This window comes from Nyctibius grandis, chromosome 4, assembly GCF_013368605.1.
Source record: "Nyctibius grandis isolate bNycGra1 chromosome 4, bNycGra1.pri, whole genome shotgun sequence".
NCBI classification, from domain to species: Eukaryota; Metazoa; Chordata; class Aves; order Nyctibiiformes; family Nyctibiidae; genus Nyctibius; species Nyctibius grandis.
In genome coordinates, this window is record NC_090661.1 from 42,686,728 (window position 1) to 42,709,533 (window position 22,806).

The 22,806-nt window shown below is 37.3% G+C and overlaps 1 protein-coding gene across 1 annotated transcript in view; it reads left to right on the plus strand.

Annotated features, from left to right (window-relative positions):
* The first annotated feature begins 293 nt into the window (after positions 1-293).
* AKAP6 (A-kinase anchoring protein 6) overlaps positions 294-22,806 on the plus strand; it is a 255,963-nt gene continuing 233,450 nt past the window's right edge. The window contains exons 1-2 of the mRNA XM_068397672.1: positions 294-458; positions 2,797-3,161. Coding sequence (XP_068253773.1) covers positions 2,847-3,161 — 315 coding nt within the window. The 5' untranslated portion in view covers positions 294-458; positions 2,797-2,846. The remainder of the gene's footprint in view (positions 459-2,796; positions 3,162-22,806) is intronic.

Sequence of the window (22,806 nt, forward strand, 5' to 3'; positions counted from 1 at the left end):
ACACGCTGCTTCAGTGCCAGTTTTCTCAGAGCGCCCAGGAGAACCTTTCAGTTTTCCTTTCTCGCAGGGTAGTTGGATGATGGTGCTTTTTTTATTCTGCCAAGAAACAATTCAGTGAACCTGTGTCCTAGTGTTCGGATTCAGTCATTTCTGGCTGCACCGGTTTTTCCTTTCAAGCATTTGTGGGCTTTTTAAAGCTTTCCCAGACCTTGCTAATTAGTAGCTGCAGTATGTTTTATTACCTTTGTAGAAATTTTTTTTTTAAATAATGTGAAAAGAATGATCTGTTTTAAAGTTTCTCCACATATTCTTACTTGAAGTGTTGCAACTTGTTGTGACCTGGCAGAAAGAAAAGGATTCAAAGGACTTGACTTTAAGAGCAACTAGGATTAAGGAGGCATTAGCTGTAATGCTGGAGGGCCAGTATATAGAGTCAAGCACACCGTAACAAAAAAAAGGTCAGCAGGTTCCTAATGGTTGCTAATTGCAAATTCAGTGTATCAAAGCTAGAGCTACGCTCTGCATGCAGCATGGACTAGCTTTTGTTTGCTTCTGTAGGAGCATGTTTTAATTTCTGTTCGCTAATTGCTTTAATGTCCTTACTAGAGCTGAGTCATGTTGAAAAACTCTTATAGAGTGGCAGTTTTGTGGTGGAAAAACTACTAAGCAAGTGCTGCATTTCCTGTGTTTCTGTATCATTTAGTGATTCAGGAACAACTGTTTTGTTGGTAGGCATGTTTAATTTGTTAACGATAAACATGCAGAAATATGGACCACATATGCTTCACTAAAATTTCATTTTTGGGAGGAAATAATGTAAAGAATATACTTAAAGTAATGAGATAGTTTTAGCTGTTAGAACAGTTGATTTATGTGCTTTAAAACTTGGGCTATGAGCAGCAGTGTCTAAGACAAAAATGTTTTCAAATTGAGTGATCTGTCTAACAATGTATTTTGAGCATGTATGGCAACAGAGTTCAAGCTGAAAAACCGGCAGTGAAAAGAGATGGACTTGAAAAATACTCAGCATCCTGAAATGTTAATTTCATAGAGTCTTGCTGCAAAGCTTTTTATTTGACACCTTTTAATTCTGAAGCGTTCAAAAATCAAAGAGTTGGAAAATGTATAGCAGGCATTGACAATGATTGGAATCTTCTTTCATTCCCTTTCCTTGATTGCACTGATAGAAAATTTTGTTCTGAAGTGCCAAATTAATATTTGCTAGCTTAATATCAGTTCTAAATATTGTTTTGTGAAGGTGATAGACATGCAAAAGATAATTTACTAAGTAATGGCCAGATAGGAAATCAAATGAAATTAACATTAAATGTAATTTTTTTTCTCCTTCCCAGCTATGAGACTGGTGTTTGGATACTTCGTTGGTACTCTCACTGCCTGTAGGAGTGGATGCTGAGAGTCCACTTGGCATGTTTAAGAATATAACTCAGTAGTCACAGCGTAGTTTATTTAATAGTGAAAGACTGGTTTATTTTCTGCACTCTTATAGGTATTATGCTAAAAGCTAAAATGCAGCCTTCATAGGAAACAAAGTCAAACTGTAAAAACTTGGAATGTTGTCCAAAATATCTACATAATTGAGTTATTTTGCAATCTTAGCACTATGGAAAAGGAATACAAGCAAAAGTTATTAAAATGTCGTTGAAGTATTTCTAATATGAGCTGATTAAAACAAAACAAAAACAGCTTTAAAAGAACTCAGTTTTCCTAATTCTCTTAATGTAGTCTTACTGAATATCACTTCTGGTTGCAAAATATTGAAGAAGCAAGTAAATGCTGGTATAAGTTTTAGTAAAGTTTTGTGTCAAAGGCAGGTGTATGTCAAATTTGAGTCTCTCCAAAATTAGGTAAAAAATACATCTCCTACTGAATGAAAGCTTTCATAATACTTTAGGTACTTAGCTCCAAACCAGGTGCATGCTGTTAAGCAGAGTATTTTTTTTTCTTGGCATAGGGTTTACGGCAGCCTTCTTTATTACATATAGCTAGAGTTTACAGAGAAAGAAGTACAAAGAAAAATGTTTTACCTTGTAAGTGTATATTGATGACACAGCTTTTGGGCTTTAATATAGCCACTCTTGTAAAATGATGTTTTAACTTTAGGTACCTATTTTGACATTTGGAGTTCTTATCTGTAAGTTTTGATAGAGTTGTTGCTTATTACAACAGTTCTTAATCTAATAAAACTACAAGAATTTAAACTTCGAAACCAGAATCTGCCTAGAGTAGATCAACCAAGTGTCCTCAATAGTTGCTTCAAATTTGTCTTCAAAATTTTTATTGTACATGATCAATAGGTGAGTGGACAGTTGGGAAATTTGAATAAAACTTGAGATATTTTGTGTTCAGTCATAAATTTCAGGCCAAGGAATATGTTCTAATACATGCTAGTTTACAAATACCAGTCCTACATTAACTCGTGGAGTTCAGTAAAGTTCTGCTAGCTTTGTCAACGCTGAGTTTATTGATGTTGCAGCTGTAGAAAATCAGAACATATTTTTCATCAATGAAAACCGTCATTTCCAAGGTGATTGTCTACAATGATAGAAATGCGGTATTTGTTCTTTTTCTCAAACTAAGAAATTGTTTGTTCAAATCAACAGAGTTAATTTGAAAAATCTATTTATTCCTGAACTTCTCGTGTAGATTTGCAGGGTGATGAGTTTATTTAGAAGTACGATACCTCTCAGACGTTGCCATTTACTCCTTGTCTTGTGAACATTTTTGTTGCAAAATATAGTCTCATAACAGTAGTCTCTTTTCGTTTTATCTTTGCAGCTATTTTGGAAAGAATGGTTTGACTTGGTTTAGACTTTCCCACGTTAGCCATGGATGTAGCACTTTCTCCCATGAGAACACAACAACTGGATCCCATGCCATCCGATGCATCTCCCATGCTCATAAACATGACTCCTACAGTGGAACAAGATGGGGAAGAGGACATCATGAAGGAGCTTGATTCTGGCCAGCAGTATGAAAAGCCTCCTCCTCTACACACTGGGGCTGATTGGAAGATTGTTCTCCACTTGCCAGAAATTGAGACCTGGCTTCGGATGACGTCTGAAAGAGTCAGGGATCTGACCTACTCTGTCCAGCAGGACTCGGATAGCAAGCATGTGGATGTGCATCTAGTACAGCTGAAGGTAGGATGAATTTTACATTGCAGACTTTTCAGTGAAGGTGGTTTACTTGACACTGCTACTGGTAAAGTAAACAAAAGGGCTTTCCGTAACTGCTGTAGCATGTCTGAAAACCTGTGTTAAAAAGTGAATAAATCCTTTTCAGGGAGATAATAGAAACTGTATCATTCTCAGATTTTTTGCAACATTATTTACTCATCACTTAATTCAACAGTCACAACCATATTAATGAACATGTTCACACTCCAAGAGCAGCTAATACAACACTAACAATAACCAGACCGGACATCTCAGAAGTGCCCAGAAATATTCCCATTGATTTTAATGGGCTTCAGTACCTAAAATGTCCAAATTTGTGTCCCAATAAGCATGGCTGCTCATTTGAAAACTAAGCAAGTTTCAGAGGCAGTAGGACAGAAAGATGGTTTAATGTCTGAACTTTCAGTGGTATAAAAGTTGTGTGAAGATTGAACTCAGGTGGGATTGCATACAAAATGTTAAGTGTGTAGATTTTTTTTCAGATTTGAGTTTGGTAAGAAGTATGTAGTGATAAGATTCGAATAGTCACGGCCACTAAATCAGCCTTCTCCCCTGCCCCCAACAAGAAAATGCATTAGCAAGACTGGACTTTGTCCCCACAAAATCTGTGTTTTGTGTAAAATAAAAGAGCAACAATCTCCTTTTCTCCAGCCCAACAACTGAACACAAGTATCTTTAAACAATTAAGTCTGTCTTGATCCCAGATTTAAATTTCGGTATCGAATCTTTAAAGATATTAAGGAAATTCAAGGTGAAATTCAAATAAATAGTGTCTGGGACTGCATATTTATGTTCATTTGCATGCCTTGGTTTGCTGCAGCAGATGAAGTGTGCTTTTGAAGGCAGCAAACAATCTCCAAAAATAGCAGGCAAATGTTATCTCTTCAGACTGAGCTGTCTTCGGAGTTGCATTCTGAGGCCTGTTTATGTGAACATAGTCTTCCTTCATACTCAGCGCGATGGTATTTTATTTGTGTTTATTTTAGGACTGAAGCTGTAGGCTGTCTTAAAATACAACTCTGTGTACTAGTGCTAATCATAGAGCAATTGTACTGTAATCAGTCCTAACCAGAGAGCTGATCTTGAGTTTTTTATGGTCCCACCACATTTCTGAAAAATTTGGGGTAGACATTGCTAGCTTTTGATGAGAGAAAGGACTATGTCTACAACGTGCAGAAGTTTTTTAGCAAATACATCTAAAAGGTATTTCTGCAGGCAGACGTAACAAATCTTGCTGGACTAGGTGCCAGTTCTGATCTGGAATTGCTTGTGGCCATATTAATGCAGTGCTGAGCTGAAACTAAAGAGCTGTGGAGCATGTGGGTGGTATTCGCACACAGCTTTTGGCTGGCTCAGAGCACAAGCAGAACTGATTTGTGCCTGCTTGTGAAATGAGAATATTCTGTGTATATAACTCATCCTCACACATCCACTAAAATGTTTTATTTCCAAATGGAGGCCACTGAATGAATAGCATTCTTCACAGTTTTCTCCTTTTTAGAGTTTATTCGTGAAGTTACAAGACTCCATGGTAGTTCATAAAATACTTTCCTAATGGTTTTTTCCATGTAAGCAGTTGCTGTGGCACCTAGGGATTGTTTGGGACTAGGAAGAGATCTCATTAATGCAACCGTAAAAAAGGGAAAAAGAATAACATGAAGGAATCTCAATTATCTGCAATTATCTGGCCTGTCAGCCTGGGGGACCTGTCATTGAGGGTGTCAAATATTCTATGTAGAGACCCTGGACTCATAGGGAAGCGCTCATTTTCTGTGTGTTTATACACGTGTGTATCTGTGTGCGTGCACGATAATGACTTGTATTTGAAAATATTTTTAAAATATTTGATATATTTTTAAATTTTTCGCAAAGTAACATAAAAATAAAAAGCTTTCAAAAAGATCTGTAGTAGTAGTAAAAAACACTGCAAAGTCTTAACGAACACATTAGGAATAGAGAACTTCTGTAACCTGCTTATCTTCAAACCTGTATACAGACAAAAAGGTAAGAATGTAAAAGCAATTGTTGTGGAAATGTTTTTATTCAGGCTTTAGATATATTTTAAATTGTTTATCCTTGTATCCTCTTGCCTTATAGAACTTAATGAAAATCATCTAAGCAAAAAAACCCCAACATAATCTCATTTATATCCTCTTTTTTTTTCATTTGTTCTGTGCTCTGATAATTCTCTTTGAGGGGCTCCTTTCAACTGACCTGGGTCCTTCTGGAATTGTCGTGCCCAGGCATGCCACAGCGCTCAATATGAAGATTCACCATTGCTAGAAGACTGGAAAAAGTATTTCACGTCTTTCAAACAATACATAGCAGTTTAGTATTTTCTTTTTTTTTCACAACAGCAGGAGATGGTTGATTCATGTTCGGCTTGTGATTCACTATGACTCCCAAACTCCTTTGCTATACTGTGGGTTTTTTACCTCTCTCTTATCCATTTTATCTGTGAAATTTTACACGTAGGATTTTGCCTTTGTCCACTATTGAACTTTTGTTTTTTTAATCTCCCATTTATCAAGTGTGTCCATGACTTTTTCAGTTCCAAATATGTATTCTGGTATGTTTGAAGTACCTTCCCCAAGCACACATATTGTCGTCATCTGCAAATTTAAGAAGCCTTCTCTCTGCTCCTTTGTCCAAATCATAAAGACAAAAATGAATGATATAGACTCAGGATAAAAGTCTAGTTTCCCATAATAGTTTCTGAATTTGCAGTAAGGCAAAGAATTTTTTATTTTCTCATAGTTTGTTTTCCTCAGCCAGGAGAGGTCCAATTCCATTTTCAGGCAGCTTTCTACTTGTTTTGGATGCTTGAAGTTGATTTCCTTCCTCTGCCTGTCAGTTGGCTCGTGGTGATAGGGCTGGTTTGAGGATCTAGGCCATAGCAGACTTTTTATGTTATTCCTTGGAAAAATTACTCAGCAAACAGATCATCTCTTTCTGTTAATATTTGCTCTGTACTCCTGTTGCAGATCTGTCTGTGCTTCTGCTCTTTGTGTAATCAAGTGTTGTTTCTTTTTTGTGGCTCATTCCCTGGGGATTTTGGTGCTTGCTGGCAGTCTCTTTTCATGCTACATGACTGTCCTGGTTTGGCCCAAACCAGGCCAATAAGTCTTAGAGAAACCAAGGTCACTGCTAAATTCCTCACTGCTTATGAGTGAAGAGCCGAAGGGGGTCGCACCTGCAGGGAGGAGCAGACAGGGCAGGTGACCCAAAATTGACCAACGAGGTATTCCATCCCATACATGTCATTCTCACTTTCCTATTTATCACTAACCCACTGCCTCCTGGGGGTGGGGCCCAGGAGGGAGGGGCCCTTCTGTCTCCCACTGATTGGTACCAGCTTTGCCAATTCTCCAGTTAAAAGCCTGCAGGTGTGATGGTAGGGGGAGCTACTGCATTTTCCCCTCTGCCCGTGCTGGGGGGAGCAACTCTGCCTGAGGAGGATTTCCAAGCTCTTGATCTTGGTTTTGTATATATTTGTATATATTTGATTATTTCTATTATTATTGTACTCTTTTTCATTACTATAGTTTATTAAAACTGTTTTAACTTTCCAACCCATAAGTCTCTCTCCCTTTTCCCTTTCCCTTCGGGTGGGGGGGGGAAGGGTTAACAGAGAGCGTCTGCCACAGGTTTAATAGCCAGTCCAGCTTTAAACCGTGACAATGACTTAGGGCTTTACTAGCCACTGCTCATCCTTTGAAAATACTTGTTTCTCTCACTTTTGCAATGCCCTTTCTCAGAACTAGCCACGCCACGAGTGAGAGGCTTGTCTTACATTGTCCCTTGGGAAATTTCCTGGAAAACTCAACTTCACATGAGTGCTTCAGTGAGCTAGATGCATGAATCATAACTCTCCAGGGTCCGGAATGCCTTATATTAGTCATTTATCTGGTCATGACTCTTAACTCAAGCTGTGCTAAGATACATTTACATTTCTCTAACACATTCAGTGTAGCTGTTACCAATTGCAAATATTTGTAAAAGAAATGGAAAAAAAATCTGTTTTTACTACAGGCAAATCTAAAAGTGCTCTCTCTGTCCTTGTATTATGTTAACCTGCTGAGATGCTTTCATGATCCATTTCTATTTTTTATTCTGAATAAAATATTCTTGCTTTTACAGCAAATTCTTTCTTGGAATCCTCCTGAGGTCCAACTTGGATTCAACTCTCATTCTTCTGCTTTACTTTATATCCCTTATCCTTCTCAGGGAAGGGTCTAGTGTTTCAACTCAGTGATTACTGCTTTCTTTTTGAAAAAAAACTGTCATTTTGGATGATCTAGTATAATCTGCAGTATTTGAGATGTCTGTTAACTTCTAACTTATTGTGGAGTAAACCACTCGACCACCACTTCATGACTTAAATGTCTGAACCATATATTATATATGTAACCATTATCCTTTTGCTATTTCTGTTTCCACTTTTTGGGGGGCGAAGGAATTTTTAGTTGCTTTTCTCCTTGTACTTAAATCCTGGATAAGAGAAGAGTGTAAGGAATTATCAAAGCAAGATATTAAAGGATATTAGTTTCTAATATATTTGCAGCTAGGCACAGGTTATTCCTTTTTCCATTCCATTACAAGTATTTTGAAAAAATGCGAAACCAGGGTACTATAGGTGTCTTTCTCTCTCATCCCCTCCTCTTGAATTCAGTAGAATTTTATTGAATAAATAATATTAAATATTGCTAATTTTATTGAATAAATACTGAAGGCTGGACCAAACGACTTTTCTGAGTACTTTTCAACTTTTTTTTTTCCTGTATCAGTTCCTTTCAAGAGTAAAAGTCAGTATTTTTTTTTGGTGTTCAATTTAGTCACTCAAAATATGGCTGAGTCTGGAAGATAACTCCAGTAGTTCAGTTTATTGTAATTTGGAACTCAGAACTGCCTTTATAATAATCAATAAAAGAACTTATTCAATGCTATCAGCACTGCTGAAGTACCTCATCTACCACATGTGTCTCTGTAATGTTAGAAGCAGGGCTATTCTTTCTTCTCACCTTTGGTTTGATGACTCTCAATAGCTGTATTATTCTGAGGCTTGTGACAACATACCTTGCTTCTGCAGTTGTACAACATTTCAGCTGTGCTATCTAAACCACCTTTAACTAAGTGCACAGATGAATTTTCCCTAGAGTCTGAATCTCTAAACTGTACAGACAGCTGTGTATTGTAAGAGAGCTTGGAGAAGCATTAAGCCTCATCATGTTACCATAACATAATCGATATTTTACAAATGATCACAGAAAATGTTAGTGACAGTCTTTACAGAAGGATGTATAGATGAAACTCCTAATGGAAATACTGCGTGGACTGCTTTATCTCGACAGAAGTTTGCCGCAAGAGATAACCATTATACTGAACAGGTGAAAATAAAACCTTAATTGGAGAGGTTGACGGTAACTTTGTTCAGATGTTTGGCTTGCAGACAAGATATGATCCTGATACTTCAAGTGAAGGGTTGCTATGCACATTTATGATAGTTGTTATTCAAAAGGAGGCAAAGGGAAATAATGACTCTTAAATTCACAGAGATATTTCTGAGAAGACTTCTGGGCATGTTTAACAGTTATACTTCATGAAGCAAATTTCTCTGGCATACCTTCCATGTGTGGGTGTTAGTATGAGTGTCTATAAAAATACACATTTGATTATAAACTGCGACTTATAGCCCAATGGAGACAACTTAAAGACATACTATTGTATTTAGCTCTGAGGACCAACAAGTTGTTGCACATAAATTTGTGGAAGTGTTGTTATTTTCAGAGAGTCTCAGGTCTAGCAAATAGGTTGATTTGATTTTGACACTATTAACAGTCCTGTACTAAGGAGTCACCTTAAGTTGCATATGAAATAAAATTAGCTTAAACACCATTGAAATGCAATTCAGTTAACAAAAATGAATGTTTAAGGGTTTTCTGTGCAATAAGATATCTCTACTCTGAAATGTGATTTTCAGATTTTGAGAACTATTTTAGTTTGTCATGCACAGAACATGCACACCAAATGTTCCTAAAATGAAAGTAGACTATAACTACAGGGAAAATGTAACTTCTTTCATACTGTACTAGTTAACATGTCCTAAATGTATAGGGCTGTGCTTCTCAAAGTGACTCTCTTAAAGCAATGACACTTGATAAATTTGTCTCCTTAATCCTGTTTAAAGCTGTAAATTTCTCTGAGAAAATTAATCTGAAAAGTTTAAAGTTTGAAGGAGCTCGAATGTTTCAGTTGAATGCTGAGAGGGAGGGGGAATATTTTCCATGCTATCAACAAGCATAAGCAAACCCAAATTTACTGAAGAATTTTTAAAGAGCCATTTCTTGAAATAGTTGAGGTTTTGGTGTCTACTACAGATTTAAAGCAATTAAATTATTCAGAATCTTCAAACTCTTTAGTAACTTCAAACATAAAAAAGAAAATGCTAGCTGCACCTGTATTGCAGACTCACAGTTCTGAGTATCAGGATTTCTTTACTGCAAATTTGGTAAGAAAACTTTAGGTCTTGGTTCTGTATGTAACATATGGGATATTTCTGTGTTAGGTTAATTATTTTAAGGAAAATACATACAAAATCACTTTGCTGTTATCCTTTTTTATCCTTTTCTTCCCCCAATTCAACCCAAGATCTCATCTCATGACAGGTGAGACTTAAATACTAAATGAACAGTAATTTGACTATAAACATATCATGTATTACATGGTTTTTATGCATAGTGATTCCAAAGATGTGACGGTCTTTGTAGATTATGATATAAGTAACTGCAGATGTGACTTTTTTTTTTTTTTTTTTAGCCAGATGGCTTAATACAAATACAACATAGGCAGAAATATGCTACCTGACTCACTGCAAATCAAAACTAGGTTTGCTTATGGAAGTATGGTGAAAGACTAGATAATAAATACATTTACCTGTATGGAACATTGCCAGTGGAATATATTCATTTAAACGTGTAGAATGTGTTTATATTACACTGGTATTAGTGAAAAACTTTTTTTGAAGGGGAAGGGTTAGGGTTAAGATCACATTCTAGCTCAGCCCCTAGTCAAATGCTAAATTTATTGCACACTCCTCCCAGCAACCTCAGTGGTGCAACTTTATATGCTTTAATTCACCTAGCATTTAACCAATGGGTAATAGGACTTATTTGGATAAAAAAAGATTTGTCGTGGGTAATTTTTTAAAAACTGTTTGTAGAATCTATCCTATTTCTTAGGTTCAAGTTATTTTTCAGACCAAATATATTATGCACTCCAAAAATGTGAGGCACTCACAAGGAACTCTACAGAAGCAGATGATATATAATAATATATATCTATAATGCTATAATGATAGCTTGGTATGTCTATATATTGGCAGAACATATCTGCTATATGTATTTGTTCTATGCTTTGTAAACACAAGATTTCATACACTATTTGAAGGAAGCAGTTGGTTGGTTAAGAAGTTGTATTCCTATTCAGTTAGTTTCTGAACAGGTCGGTGGAATCACAGTATTCAGTAGGGCAGTTGAGTGTAAAGGCTAGTAAATACAGATTAACTGTTCCGAAGTTGGGCTTTGCAGAGACTACCCTTTACTTACAGTCCAGGCTTGACCATCAAACAGGTGGTTTTATTAGCTTTTCTTGTCTTATGAGTAGTTGAGTGTGCCTACATTTCTCTTAAAAAATGTTTTTGAAAAAAAGCCAGAATGGAAAACATGGAGTACCAGAAATAAACCCGTGTTTCTCAAAATCTATTTGGTCAAACAATCACACTGTTTAGAAGCCTGCCAACTTGTATGGCATTTCTACAGTCTTGCTCAGATTGATGTTTTAAATGAAAAAGATGTGACTTGTTTACCACATCTTAACATGCTTTACTACAATAACACCACATCTATAAAATTAATCTTGATTTTGTAGCTTTTAGGCTAAATTCTCTTCTGTCTGAGGGGAACAAACCCACTTTTTCCATATCCCTCAAAAATTGTCCTAGTCCCTTGGCTATACGTTATCAAATGTAAACAGAGGCCAATGCTCTGTTCTATATAAGGTGCAATCCTGGAGGCGTTAGGCATGCTGTTTGCTCACCTACTGGGTCAGTGACTTCAAGGATGAAAATTAAGATCGAGTAAATGTCAATTTTCAAAGACTAATTAGGTTTAGAAATTAGGTGCAAAGTTGCTCAGACTTGCCAGAACTGGTGTAGTCTGAGCTCAGAAATGCAAAGTTTTAGGCACCTGGATACTCTTAATGGAATGAGCAAGAGAGGTGTACCTGTGGTATTTAGATATCTACGAGTTAAATGGCAACTGAGCATTGGCAACTGAGTCATTGCTAGGCCACTCTCCATCATCTTTGCTAAGTCGTGGGCAACGGGAGAGGTGCCTGAGGACTGGAGGAAAGCGAATGTCACTCCAGTCTTCAAAAAGGGCAAGAAGGAGGACCCGGGTAACTAGAGACCGGTCAGCCTCACCTCCATCCCTGGAAAGGTGATGGAACAACTTGTTCTTGGTGCTGTCTCTAGGCACATCAAGGACAGGGGGATCATTAGGGGCACTCAACATGGCTTCACCAAGGGGAAGTCATGCTTAACCAACTTGATAGCCTTTTATGAGGACATAACCCGGTGGATAGATGATGGTAAAGCTGTGGATGTGGTCTATCTCGATTTCAATAAAGCGTTTGACACGGTCTCCCACAGCATCCTCGCAGCTAAACTGAGGGAGTGTGGTCTGGATGATCGGGTAGTGAGGTGGATTGTGAACTGGCTGAAGGAAAGAAGCCAGAGAGTGGTGGTCAATGGGACAGAGTCCAGTTGGAGGTCTGTGTCTAGCGGAGTCCCTCAAGGGTCGGTACTGGGACGAGTACTATTCAATATATTCATTAATGACTTGGATGAGGGAATAGAGTGCACTGTCAGCCAGTTCGCTGATGACACAAAACTGGGAGGAGTGGCTGACACAACGGAAGGCTGCGCAGCCATTCAGAGAGACCTGGACAGGCTGGAGAGTTGGGCGGGGAGAAATTTAATGAAATATAACAAGGGCAAGTGTAGAGTCCTGCATCTGGGCAGGAACAACCCCATGTATGAGTACAAGTTGGGGACAGACCTGTTGGAGAGCAGCGTAGGGGAAAGGGACCTGGGGGTCCTAGTGGACAACAGGATGACCATGAGCCAGCAGTGTGCCCTTGTGGCCAAGAAGGCCAATGGCATCCTGGGGTGTATTAGAAGGGGTGTGGTTAGCAGGTCGAGAGAGGTTCTCCTCTCCCTCTACTCTGCCCTGGTGAGGCCGCATCTGGAATATTGTGTCCAGTTCTGGGCCCCTCAGTTCAAGCAGGACAGGGAAGTGCTAGAGAGAGTCCAGCGCAGAGCCACGCAGATGATTAAGGGAGTGGAACATCTCCCTTATGAGGAGAGGCTGAGGGAGCTGGGTCTCTTTAGCTTGGAGAAGAGGAGACTGAGGGGTGACCTCATTAATGTTTATAAATATGTGAAGGGCAAGTGTCATGAGGATGGAGCCAGGCTCTTCTCAGTGACATCCCTTGACAGGACAAGGGGCAATGGGTGCAAGCTGGAACACAGGAGGTTCCACATAAATATGAGGAAAAACTTCTTTACGGTGAGGGTGACCGAACACTGGAACAGGCTGCCCAGAGAGGTTGTGGAGTCTCCTTCTTTGGAGACATTCAAAACCCGCCTGGACGCGTTCGTGTGTGATATGATCTAGGCAATCCTGCTCCGGCAGGGGGATTGGACTAGATGATCTTTCGAGGTCCCTTCCCATCCCTAACATTCTGTGATTCTGTGATTCTGTGACAGGACAAGGGGCAATGGGTGCAAGCTGGAACACAGGAGGTTCCACATAAATATGAGGAAAAACTTCTTTACGGTGAGGGTGACCAAACACTGGAACAGGCTTCCCAGAGAGGTTGTGGAGTCTCCTTCTCTGGAGACATTCAAAACCCGCCTGGACGTGTTCCTGTGTGATATGGTCTAGGCAATCCTGCTCCGGCAGGGGGATTGGACTAGATGATCTTTCGAGGTCCCTTCCAATCCCTAACATTCTGTGATTCCGTGAGCAAGATGATTCAGGACTGCATTGTTGCCTACTTTCTGTCCTAATGTTTATTCTGCTCTTGTCATTAAACTCACTTAAGAACACATTCCTGAAGGCCCAATCTTAACTTCCTAATGGAAAAAAAAAACCTGTTAGAGTTGCTTATAACATTTCTCAATAAATACATGAATGCATTGGATTACTGCTAGTTCTATATTAATGTTAGTGCTGAAACCATTTTTGGTGTTACAGACATTTTATACTAAGCAAGTATCTGTTAAGCCTATGGAGACTCTTACATGTTTTTGACTTCAAGTATTGCTAGTGACTATATTGATTTATTAATATTCAGACAATCTGTTTTTCAACAGTAATTTAGAAAAAACAATATACACGAACATTTGTAATCTAATTCTAAATTATGATCTAGTGTAGTTGTAGATAATACTGCAATTTCAAAATAAAATTTTATACCTTTAGCATTTAGCTAATGCACATTGATAGTAAATTTTTTTTAAAAAAAGTAAATAATGGCAGGTTAACACAATACTTTTTAAAAATTAGGTGGATTTAAACTGTGCCATTCAGCCTAATAGAAAAAGCTTTCTCCCTCTACTGCTGATATTGTTCAGTCTGTGTAGATACAATGAAGTTAAACTGATTTTCTTTCTCCTGTTAGAATTTAGTAAACGAGTCTATTGATATAGCCTATATTTATGCAAACCCATTGTCTTCTGATTGTCTGTATGGGTGCCGTAGGAGACGTAGTGTGAACACAGAAGTAGAGTATATGTTTTACTGGAGATTCGGTTGCCTTCTAAAGAAAGCTGGTCTTTATTTGAGGGATCAAGTTAAGATGGAAGGCTGCTGGTTAGAATATAATAAGAGGAAGAAAGAATTGGGAGCTAATAGAAGGAAGAAAAAATGGAGAAACACTAAGAAATTCCTATCTGTTGTGATATCATTTCTGAGTAGAAAAGTGGGAAGTACTTGGTTAGTCTGCTGTTATCTATGTATCAAGGGAATGCAAGTAGCTAAGAGCTGGAAAGGACTTAACTGGTAACCTCAGTGAGAATGGAGGATATGGCTTGCATAATTTATCAGGATAAAAGAATAAATAATAAATGTCGCAGACAGTTTGCTGGCCCGTTCTTAAGCTTGGACTTTCTTTCTAGAAGAGCAGGGAAAGGAATGATAGGGATTACTGCTCTTGTTGACAAAGGGACTTGAATATTCCTTGGAAAGGTAGAAGACACCAGCACTGGATATCACTTCTGGCAGAGATTTTTAAAAAAGAAAAAAAACAAAGGCATAGATTGCCTAAATTGACTCATTTATGATCCATATGCATGGTCTTTGGAAAGGAATTGTGAACAATGTGCGGAGCATCTAAGCCCTTCCCTTAGAGCAGGGGTACAATTTGAACAGCTCCTTAAATCAGCTTGAGTTTCTTCAAAGAAAACTAGTAAGGATACACAGAGCAAAAATACTGCAACCTATGACATCCCTTCCAAGCGAGTGCTCTTCTTGCGAGAGTAGAGACACATTCATTAGTTTTTTAGCAATGTATTTGGACATAGAAGGGTGATGTGTAATTCAGGGGAGTATAAATATAAGAGCAGAGTAGCATCTGCAGTGCTATGGAGGTCTTCAGGTTGTCCTAAAATAAACATTTGGATTATTCAGCAGTCAGGAGACTCAGAAGAAAGGTAAACATTTGCCTGTGCAAAGGGAAATGGGGGTCTTAGGAAAAAAGTGGGTGTTTTACTGCTCTCAGTTTCTTCATCTAGTTCTAAAAATAAAACCTCTGCAAAACCTCACTCTCATTTGGGTATCTACACTTTTGAAACATATACTTATTCCAGAATTTCTGGTTTAGACCTCAGCAATACATGAATGCATGTAAGTGCGCTTTGACCAAATATAATGATTATTTCTCCCTCTTCTCACTCCACATTGCTCCTGCATTAAAATATGATAATACAAGCTTTAGAAAATGAGCTAATGTACTCTACCAATGGTCTCTGGAGAAATATTAAAGTAAATATCAAATTCCAGCACAGATGTTTCCTATTATAGTCTCATCTAGTCTGTATCCCAATCTGACTCAAATGCAAATGTTTACTGGATGTAATGATATAAATGCTTTTCAGTATGATGAAAAAATGTTGTATATTAAGTCATCATGCAAATTAATTAACCAAAACATTTGCTGGGGGAATGTATTTTGTTTTTTAGTATGTGTATATGCGATGATAGTAACACCTACTGATGTTCAGATTTGCTGGAAAAAAACAAAGTAATACTATTTCAATGGTATGAGTAAGACTTAGTAATGCCAACTTTTTAAATTAAAGGTTACTGACACTATATTATTATTTTTATTTGCAAGTAAGGATGCCAATGGGAATTTTTATTATGGTAGCTGAGACTGTTGAAAGAATTGATTTTATAAATATATATGTATATATGTAAATATATATGTGTGTATATCTGCATATAAACAAAATCATACACACAGAAAGCCACATAAATCCTCCTGGTGATTTTTTTCTTGAGGATTTGTTTGAGTCTATATGTAGTTCAGAAGGTAGAATATTATTATGTTTTATAACAGGCATCTAGTTCTGAACTGCATAGTGAACTATTATGTTTACAGATATTTTCTTGTTTTGCATATTTCAGTAGGCTTTGTGGACATATTTCTTATCCGTCATTATACTGGCAGGGTTTGTTGCTTTTTCAATTTATAACTACATGTCACTTATAATAGATGTCTAAAAACTGTAATATAGCATAAGGGCGCAGTCAAAGAACAGCCGCAGAAAATTGCACAAAATGTAAGGAATTTTTTAGTTTGCTTCATTATTGTTAAAACTGCCTGATGGGCTTTTATTACAAATTGACAAGAAATTTCAGGTTATAGGGTGTTTGCTGTCTGAATGCCAGAAATGCAACATGAATATTTCAGTACCATAGCACACTTGCATTTTAGTAAGAACAAGTTCCACAGGTTTGTGATTTTTAAATATCCCTGGATATTTGACTCTTGAATTATATGAATTCTTTCTCAGAATGAAATCCCTTTCTTTATAGTTACCCATTAAAGAGCCTTCTGTGAGTTGATGTGATTCCTTTGTAAATCAATTAAAATCTCACAACTAACAAGCAAGTAATCACAGAAAAAGGATGTTGTGTATTTTCCTGTGGAGAACGCAATGGCATGTCTGTGTAGCTATGTTTATGCTTTTAACTGAAATGTTGCCCTTTGCATAGTACCCATCCTATGACTGAGGTGCATGAAATATCTTCTGGAGGATTGAGATGAAGTTCACGTGGCCTTCTCTGAGCCTGATCTGTCTTCTTCGGGCAGTCTGGGAACCATGCTGGACCCTGATCTTTTCTTAAGGATTGCTCTGGAGCTTGGCCTCATTGTTTGCATCTAACAAATATAGCTGGGTGGCAAGTCTGGGCAGGAGCCTAGGTTCAGGCTCATGTCTGACTGACAGTGTAGGTGTAGTGATGTCATCTTCTTCGGAAAATGTTATAAATATGCACTAGATTTTTTTTCTTGGATTGTCTTATGCTTCCTTGATTTGTGTGTAAAGAAATGTTAAATTATTATATACATACATCCAAAAGATTTGATCTGAAGATTTTAACGTATTCCATGTAATTATCTCTAGTGACATTGTGCAGAATCAGAGACAGATGAACAAGCTTTTTCTTTGAACAGGAGCTGAACTATTTACAATGGACTATGCAGAAATAGGGAGGAAAAGGAGAATTAATACCTACCAGTTCAATCTGTTAAAGCTTTATGGATACTCTCTCCTCTTTCTCCCTGTAAATGATTCCCTGGAGGAAGATAATAGCTTTTGTGAAGTCAGTTATGAATCTAGGCCTTGCATTTCAAAAGATGAAGCACTTCTTTTTTTGGAAGTGTTTCCATTTCTTTTTGGAAAACACATGTAATTTAGAAGGTGTAAAGCAGCACTGCATTCACAATTGTAGCACTCCAAAATTCTGACAGACCTTTCATAAGTTTTCACAAAATATAAAATCTACTGAATGTAGTAATACATTGCAATTCCCCTTTCCCATTGAGCAGTGTACTTTTCATAATCTGTGTTAGCTAAGAAAATACATCTCATAACTTTCAGTGAATTATATTGCTTTTATTCTCCTCAGTTGGCCCTGTAACCGTACCTGTCCTTAGCTGTGGTTTCATACTTCAAAAGGGACTTGAAACAAGTTACAATATACAGTCTTATCTTTTAGTGAGGCCATTCATCTCTTTGCATTCTGATGAGTACATTTACTTCTGATCACAGATTATACAGACATTGAAAAGACGAGAAAGCAACTAACGTTTCTGCAGAATAATTTCTGTAGATTTAGTCATAATTTATCTGGTAATGTATAGGGGAGAGACTATTTTATATTGGCATTTTCAATGTGATTGTGATCTGACATTCTGAAATATGTTCTTTTTAATAACTGACATATATGTAGGGGCATATATGTGCATAAATATATGTCTATGTCTATATATCATGTTTGTAATACCATAAAAGAAATTCAGTGCGACTACTACCTCACTATTTGTATATCCACTTATTCCTCATGCATTTATATTTTTTCTCCAAGATTCTTCTGAATTATCTGCCCTAAAATATTTGAGCTACTATACTACAATTCGCTGTAGTACATAATTTAATTTGTGTGTGTGTGTAAGATTTGTGTGTTTGCAGTTCACCTTCTTCATGGTTATTGAGGGCGACTCTATGTCTGTGTGTCTATTTAGTACACTGACAGAATAAAACCTGATAGAATATTGCTAATATCCTTTGGGAAGCAAAAATTGTACTCAAGGAGCAATGTTTTGTTGCAAATGGCTCAAAGTATCTGTACTTTTGGATACAGTAAAGTATCCAAATGACCCCCAGAATAATAGAAACAGAATTGAATTTTTAAAGCAATTAAGCCGTGTGGGATGAGCAAAATGGTTTATACACCACCCAGTCAGCTTGTATGAAAGGTATGGCTGGAATTTGCCACTACATCCCAGCACTGTCCAGCAGCTAGAAGACAAAATTGTCAAATGGAAGTCTGCAAAATCATTAGCCAGCTATGCTCTAAAATCACAGAGCTGAAATACTCAACTGAATATTCTTAGTTGCTCTTCAGCAGTTATTTTGAGGCTATATTTTTAAGAAGCAAGCAAGGCTGGAAACCTATTAATTAAGTCCAGGATTTTGAGGTAATAAATGAATTTCACAATACGGACATTTAAGGATATTATCAAGTATCATGAGACTCATGATAAAGGGAAGAAGGATATTTCCAAGGGCAATACAGTAGGATTTGTATAGACATGGTACCATTTAAGCTATCATATGTATTCTTTGCTGAGGTCACCTGGACTTCTTTCATATAGTGTTTATAGGGACTTCCTGAAAGTTCAGATGCCTGATTTAGCTGTGAAGACAGGACAGTTTGTTGCACATTTGTTTGTCCGCTATCAGGTACAGGGATCCCTTCTTTACATATTTTTCACATGGGGCTATCATCTTAACTTGAAATGGATAATTTTGATACATTGGATTAAAATAGCAAATGTTATGCAATGCGTTACCTGTAAATGTGTGTAACCTCATATGGATTTTCACATATAATGCACACAAATACAATCTTCTCTTCAAAGACTAGCTTAAGTATCCACTTTGTTTTTGAATCTAGGCCAGCAGTTCAGTATGAGGGATTAAGGCAGAGGTAAATAGGAAAAGTATAGATGGGAAGGGAGCCAGTCTCTTTTCTCTATAGGAACATTGCATCTCTGGTTATGAATAACATTGTTTTCTTTCAGAGAAACACAAAATACTGACAATGCTGTATTTCTTTCAAACGTCAGGTAGAATAAGTAAGGAATGCTGAAAACATGCTTTTTTACCACATTACAATTTCAATTATATGCTTTTGATTTTCAGCCGAGAACTTCAAGAATAGCTTCCCTGACTCAAATCTGTTCCAGATTCTTTCTTGATCCTAATTATGAATGAAATACTTGTCTCTCAGTGTCTACCCCTCTTTTCTCTTTCTTTTTCTTTTTTTTTTTTTTTATTGCTAAGGAATAAATAAATACAGCATCAAACTAAGTGTTTGAGTAGCAAAGACTTCATGGTGATCTCCACTGCAATTTAAACCACCGTTCTCAGTTTTGTAGTTCCAGTATTTGGGATTGATTTGTGAATTTTGCACCGGTTCTTAATTGTTAGCTGGATTTTCTTTTCTACTGTTTTGTCTTATATAGGAGACCTGAAAAAGATAGCAAATCAGAATGACAGGGCCACACCTGTAAGTTATTCCAGAGATTGCTTGAAAAATTACCAAGGAAAAACCCATGTTATGTAGGTATGTAACAAACTGCTGAAAAAGTGGTTTTCCTTTATTCAGAAGAATACACGTGTCGGTGCAGACCACCTCAGGAGTTTTATTTTGTCAGGTTGCAAATCAATTTCTAGCTATCAGTTGCGAGCTTTATTTTCCAGCCTCTCTCCTCTGTTTTCTTTTCCCTTCTGCTCTTTTCAAGTTCTCTCACAATTTTTGTCTTTCAAAACTCCCATCTGATTCTCGTCCTTTTTCACTTTCTTCTTCCTGTTTGTCCTTCACCAAAGCACATTGCCGAGTCATCTGCTACCATGCTGAATTGCTACTTCAAAAACTTTTCTTTCTTTCTTAACCTGGACCAATGCCATGTTCTGTGGAGAGGGCAGGAGCCTGCCAGAGCACATGTTTAAGAAATACTTACTGCATTAGAAATGAAGGAGGGAAGTAGAGGACAATGCTGTTCTCTACACATGGGCCTTATTTCATTCTAGTGCCTTTTTTTAAAGTCTGGCTTTGTGCAATTTCTGTGACAGTAGAAGAGTAAAGAGAAAGTTCCATTTAAAATCTTTAATACCTTTTCTAGTATGCTCAAAACAATGAACGCATGGGTTCTTAGGGTGTAGGACTTGCTTCTGCTTCAAAGAGTTTCTAGTATGGTCGTGGTATGTTCCTGCAGCAAATTAGCTGCTCAACAGTTGGCTGTGTGTGTTGGCACACAGTCCTGCACTACTAGAATCTGATCTTGCTGACTTTAATGGAGGCTTTATACTTAGTCTTGCATGTTCCCTTATTAAAGACCAAGATTCAGCTGTTATGATTGAATGGCTACTGTTTTTGTTGCCTTGTTCTTTGAATAATCTGGCCTTGAATAAGAAATACAGCTATTAGCATTCATAGAAAGGAGGCAACTTAGTTTTGGTAGTGAAAAATGGTAACTGAGAAGGAACTATAAATTAGACATCTATAAGAATTTCCAAGAATTCTCCATTAAGCTGCAATTATCAAATGCTTCAAGTCTACTTTGAGGGCCTCACTTCATCAAACTGTTCCAGGCAAGTGGACTTTACTCTTTTGCAGAATCAGCTGCGACTGGGAAATTACTCAGTGCATAAAAGTCTGCTTACCAGGGCCACAATGAACAAAAATTTAAAAAGCTACACAAAGTCAAAACCTCTGCATTTAGTAATATACAGAAAGCCAGAGAACTAATGTACGTTTAGGACATAGTTTTGCAAACGTGCATGATGGCAACTTTATGCTCCTGGGAAGCCCTTAAACTGTATGGAACCACTCATGTGGAATTTAATAACACATTTGAGTTACTTTTTAACAAGTAAATAACATATTTATAGTGTTGTACCTTGTAGAGCTATTTTTGTAAAGGATTAAAATGTCTTTACTGCATTTTACTCCTATTAGAAAAATTACTTTCACAAGGTACAAGTTTTTTATCATGTAGGAAAATCTTTGTAATTTATGTTCTTGGTGCACTGTATAAGAAGATAAAGAACACAGAATCACAGAATGGTTTGGGTTGGAAGGGACCTTAAAGATCATCTCGTTCCAACCTCCCTGCCATGGGCAGGGACACCTTCCACTAAGACCAGGCTGCTCAAAGCCCCATCCAACCTGGCCTTGAGATAAATTATAAGCTTCAAAAATATTGGCTTTATGTGTAATTAATTGCATTTATTATGTACATTAATTTTCTTCTCATTTGTTATTTCTATTCATAAAGAATTTGCGAGAAAACCATGCTAAATATGGTGTCCTAGAAAGCTAGAATTTCTGTAAAAAAAAAAAAAGGGCGGGGGGAAAGCCCAACATGAAAACCCAGAGCCTCTGTGCAATAGTCTTCAGTAATAATGTTCAGTAACTTCAATATTAAAAAAAAAAGCAATGAGATGTTTCAGCTGCAGATCGCTCGACGCCAGGCAGATTTCGGTTGCGGTTGTGCAGCAGCACCACCTGGTGCTCCGGGGAGACGGAGGAGCTGCCCGGCAGCTGCTGTTGCTGCTGAGCGGAGAAAAAAAAGAAAAAGGGAAAAAAATAATAATAAAAAAGAAAATAAAAAAGTTTTTTATCACATGCACAGAGCGTTGGAGCATCAATAGAAATTTGCAAGGTTTTTTTAATGTGTATCTGAAAAAAGTTGTTACTAATGTGTCAAATTTAGCATAGTAAGACTTACAAAATAAAATGCTTGATCTTGCAATGGTTGAGCTAATATAGAGCCCTCAGGAAAAGGTGTGTACATTTATGTATATACTTATATTTATAAATATTTATACTGGTACTCCTGTGAAACATTCAATTTATACAGTGCTTTATACGAAAAAATAGCCTGGCAATGCTGCTAATGAGGGACAGTGTTTAACTTAACAGTGTTCCTGAAGAGGGGCACCTATAACACCAGAAATTTCTCCTTAGATACAAAATTACAGCTTCTCCAGTTCTGCATGGGTCACTGGGTAAATTAATGTTTTAGTTGTTTTTACCCACTATTTTAAAGTTTTTTACACAGTGCAAGTTAGCATGATCACACCCACTGTGTACTTGATATAATGCAGACCAGACAGACACAATGTGACTTCTACTGAAGTCCAAAATAAACTGGTAGCAAAATCAGGAGCAAGAACAAGTTCTTTCAGTTCCACCAACCCACGAGACCACTGCTGTTATCACCCCTCACCCTCTCGGGCAGTTCCTAAGGCAAGCTCGCTCTCTGTAATAGCATGGTTCTTTTACTGTTTTGTTTACATGTCACAATTTATTTTAATCAAAATGGGCTTTTATATTGTGCAGTAAGCATTATTACAAAACGAGTTTTCTGGAAGAGATGCAGACATCAATGTAACAACATCCTGGAAATGTAATGTATCCAGCATGATAAGGTTTGAGAAATGCCCTTATGTATTAAGTAGACTAATGGATTTTGTTTACTTCCTCTGATAAGTTAATGACCATCTAAATATCTAACATCTAAATATGTTTCTAAATAGAGACATGATAAACTCCTTTTATCCAAATGTACTCGTTTTCCCTCACTGAAAAAACAAAAGAGAAACAGTGAAAAAGATGTAAGATAAGCTGAACTTGAGGCTCAAAAAGAGGCTGATTATATGAGCTGGCACGTATCCTCCAAAGTATCTGTG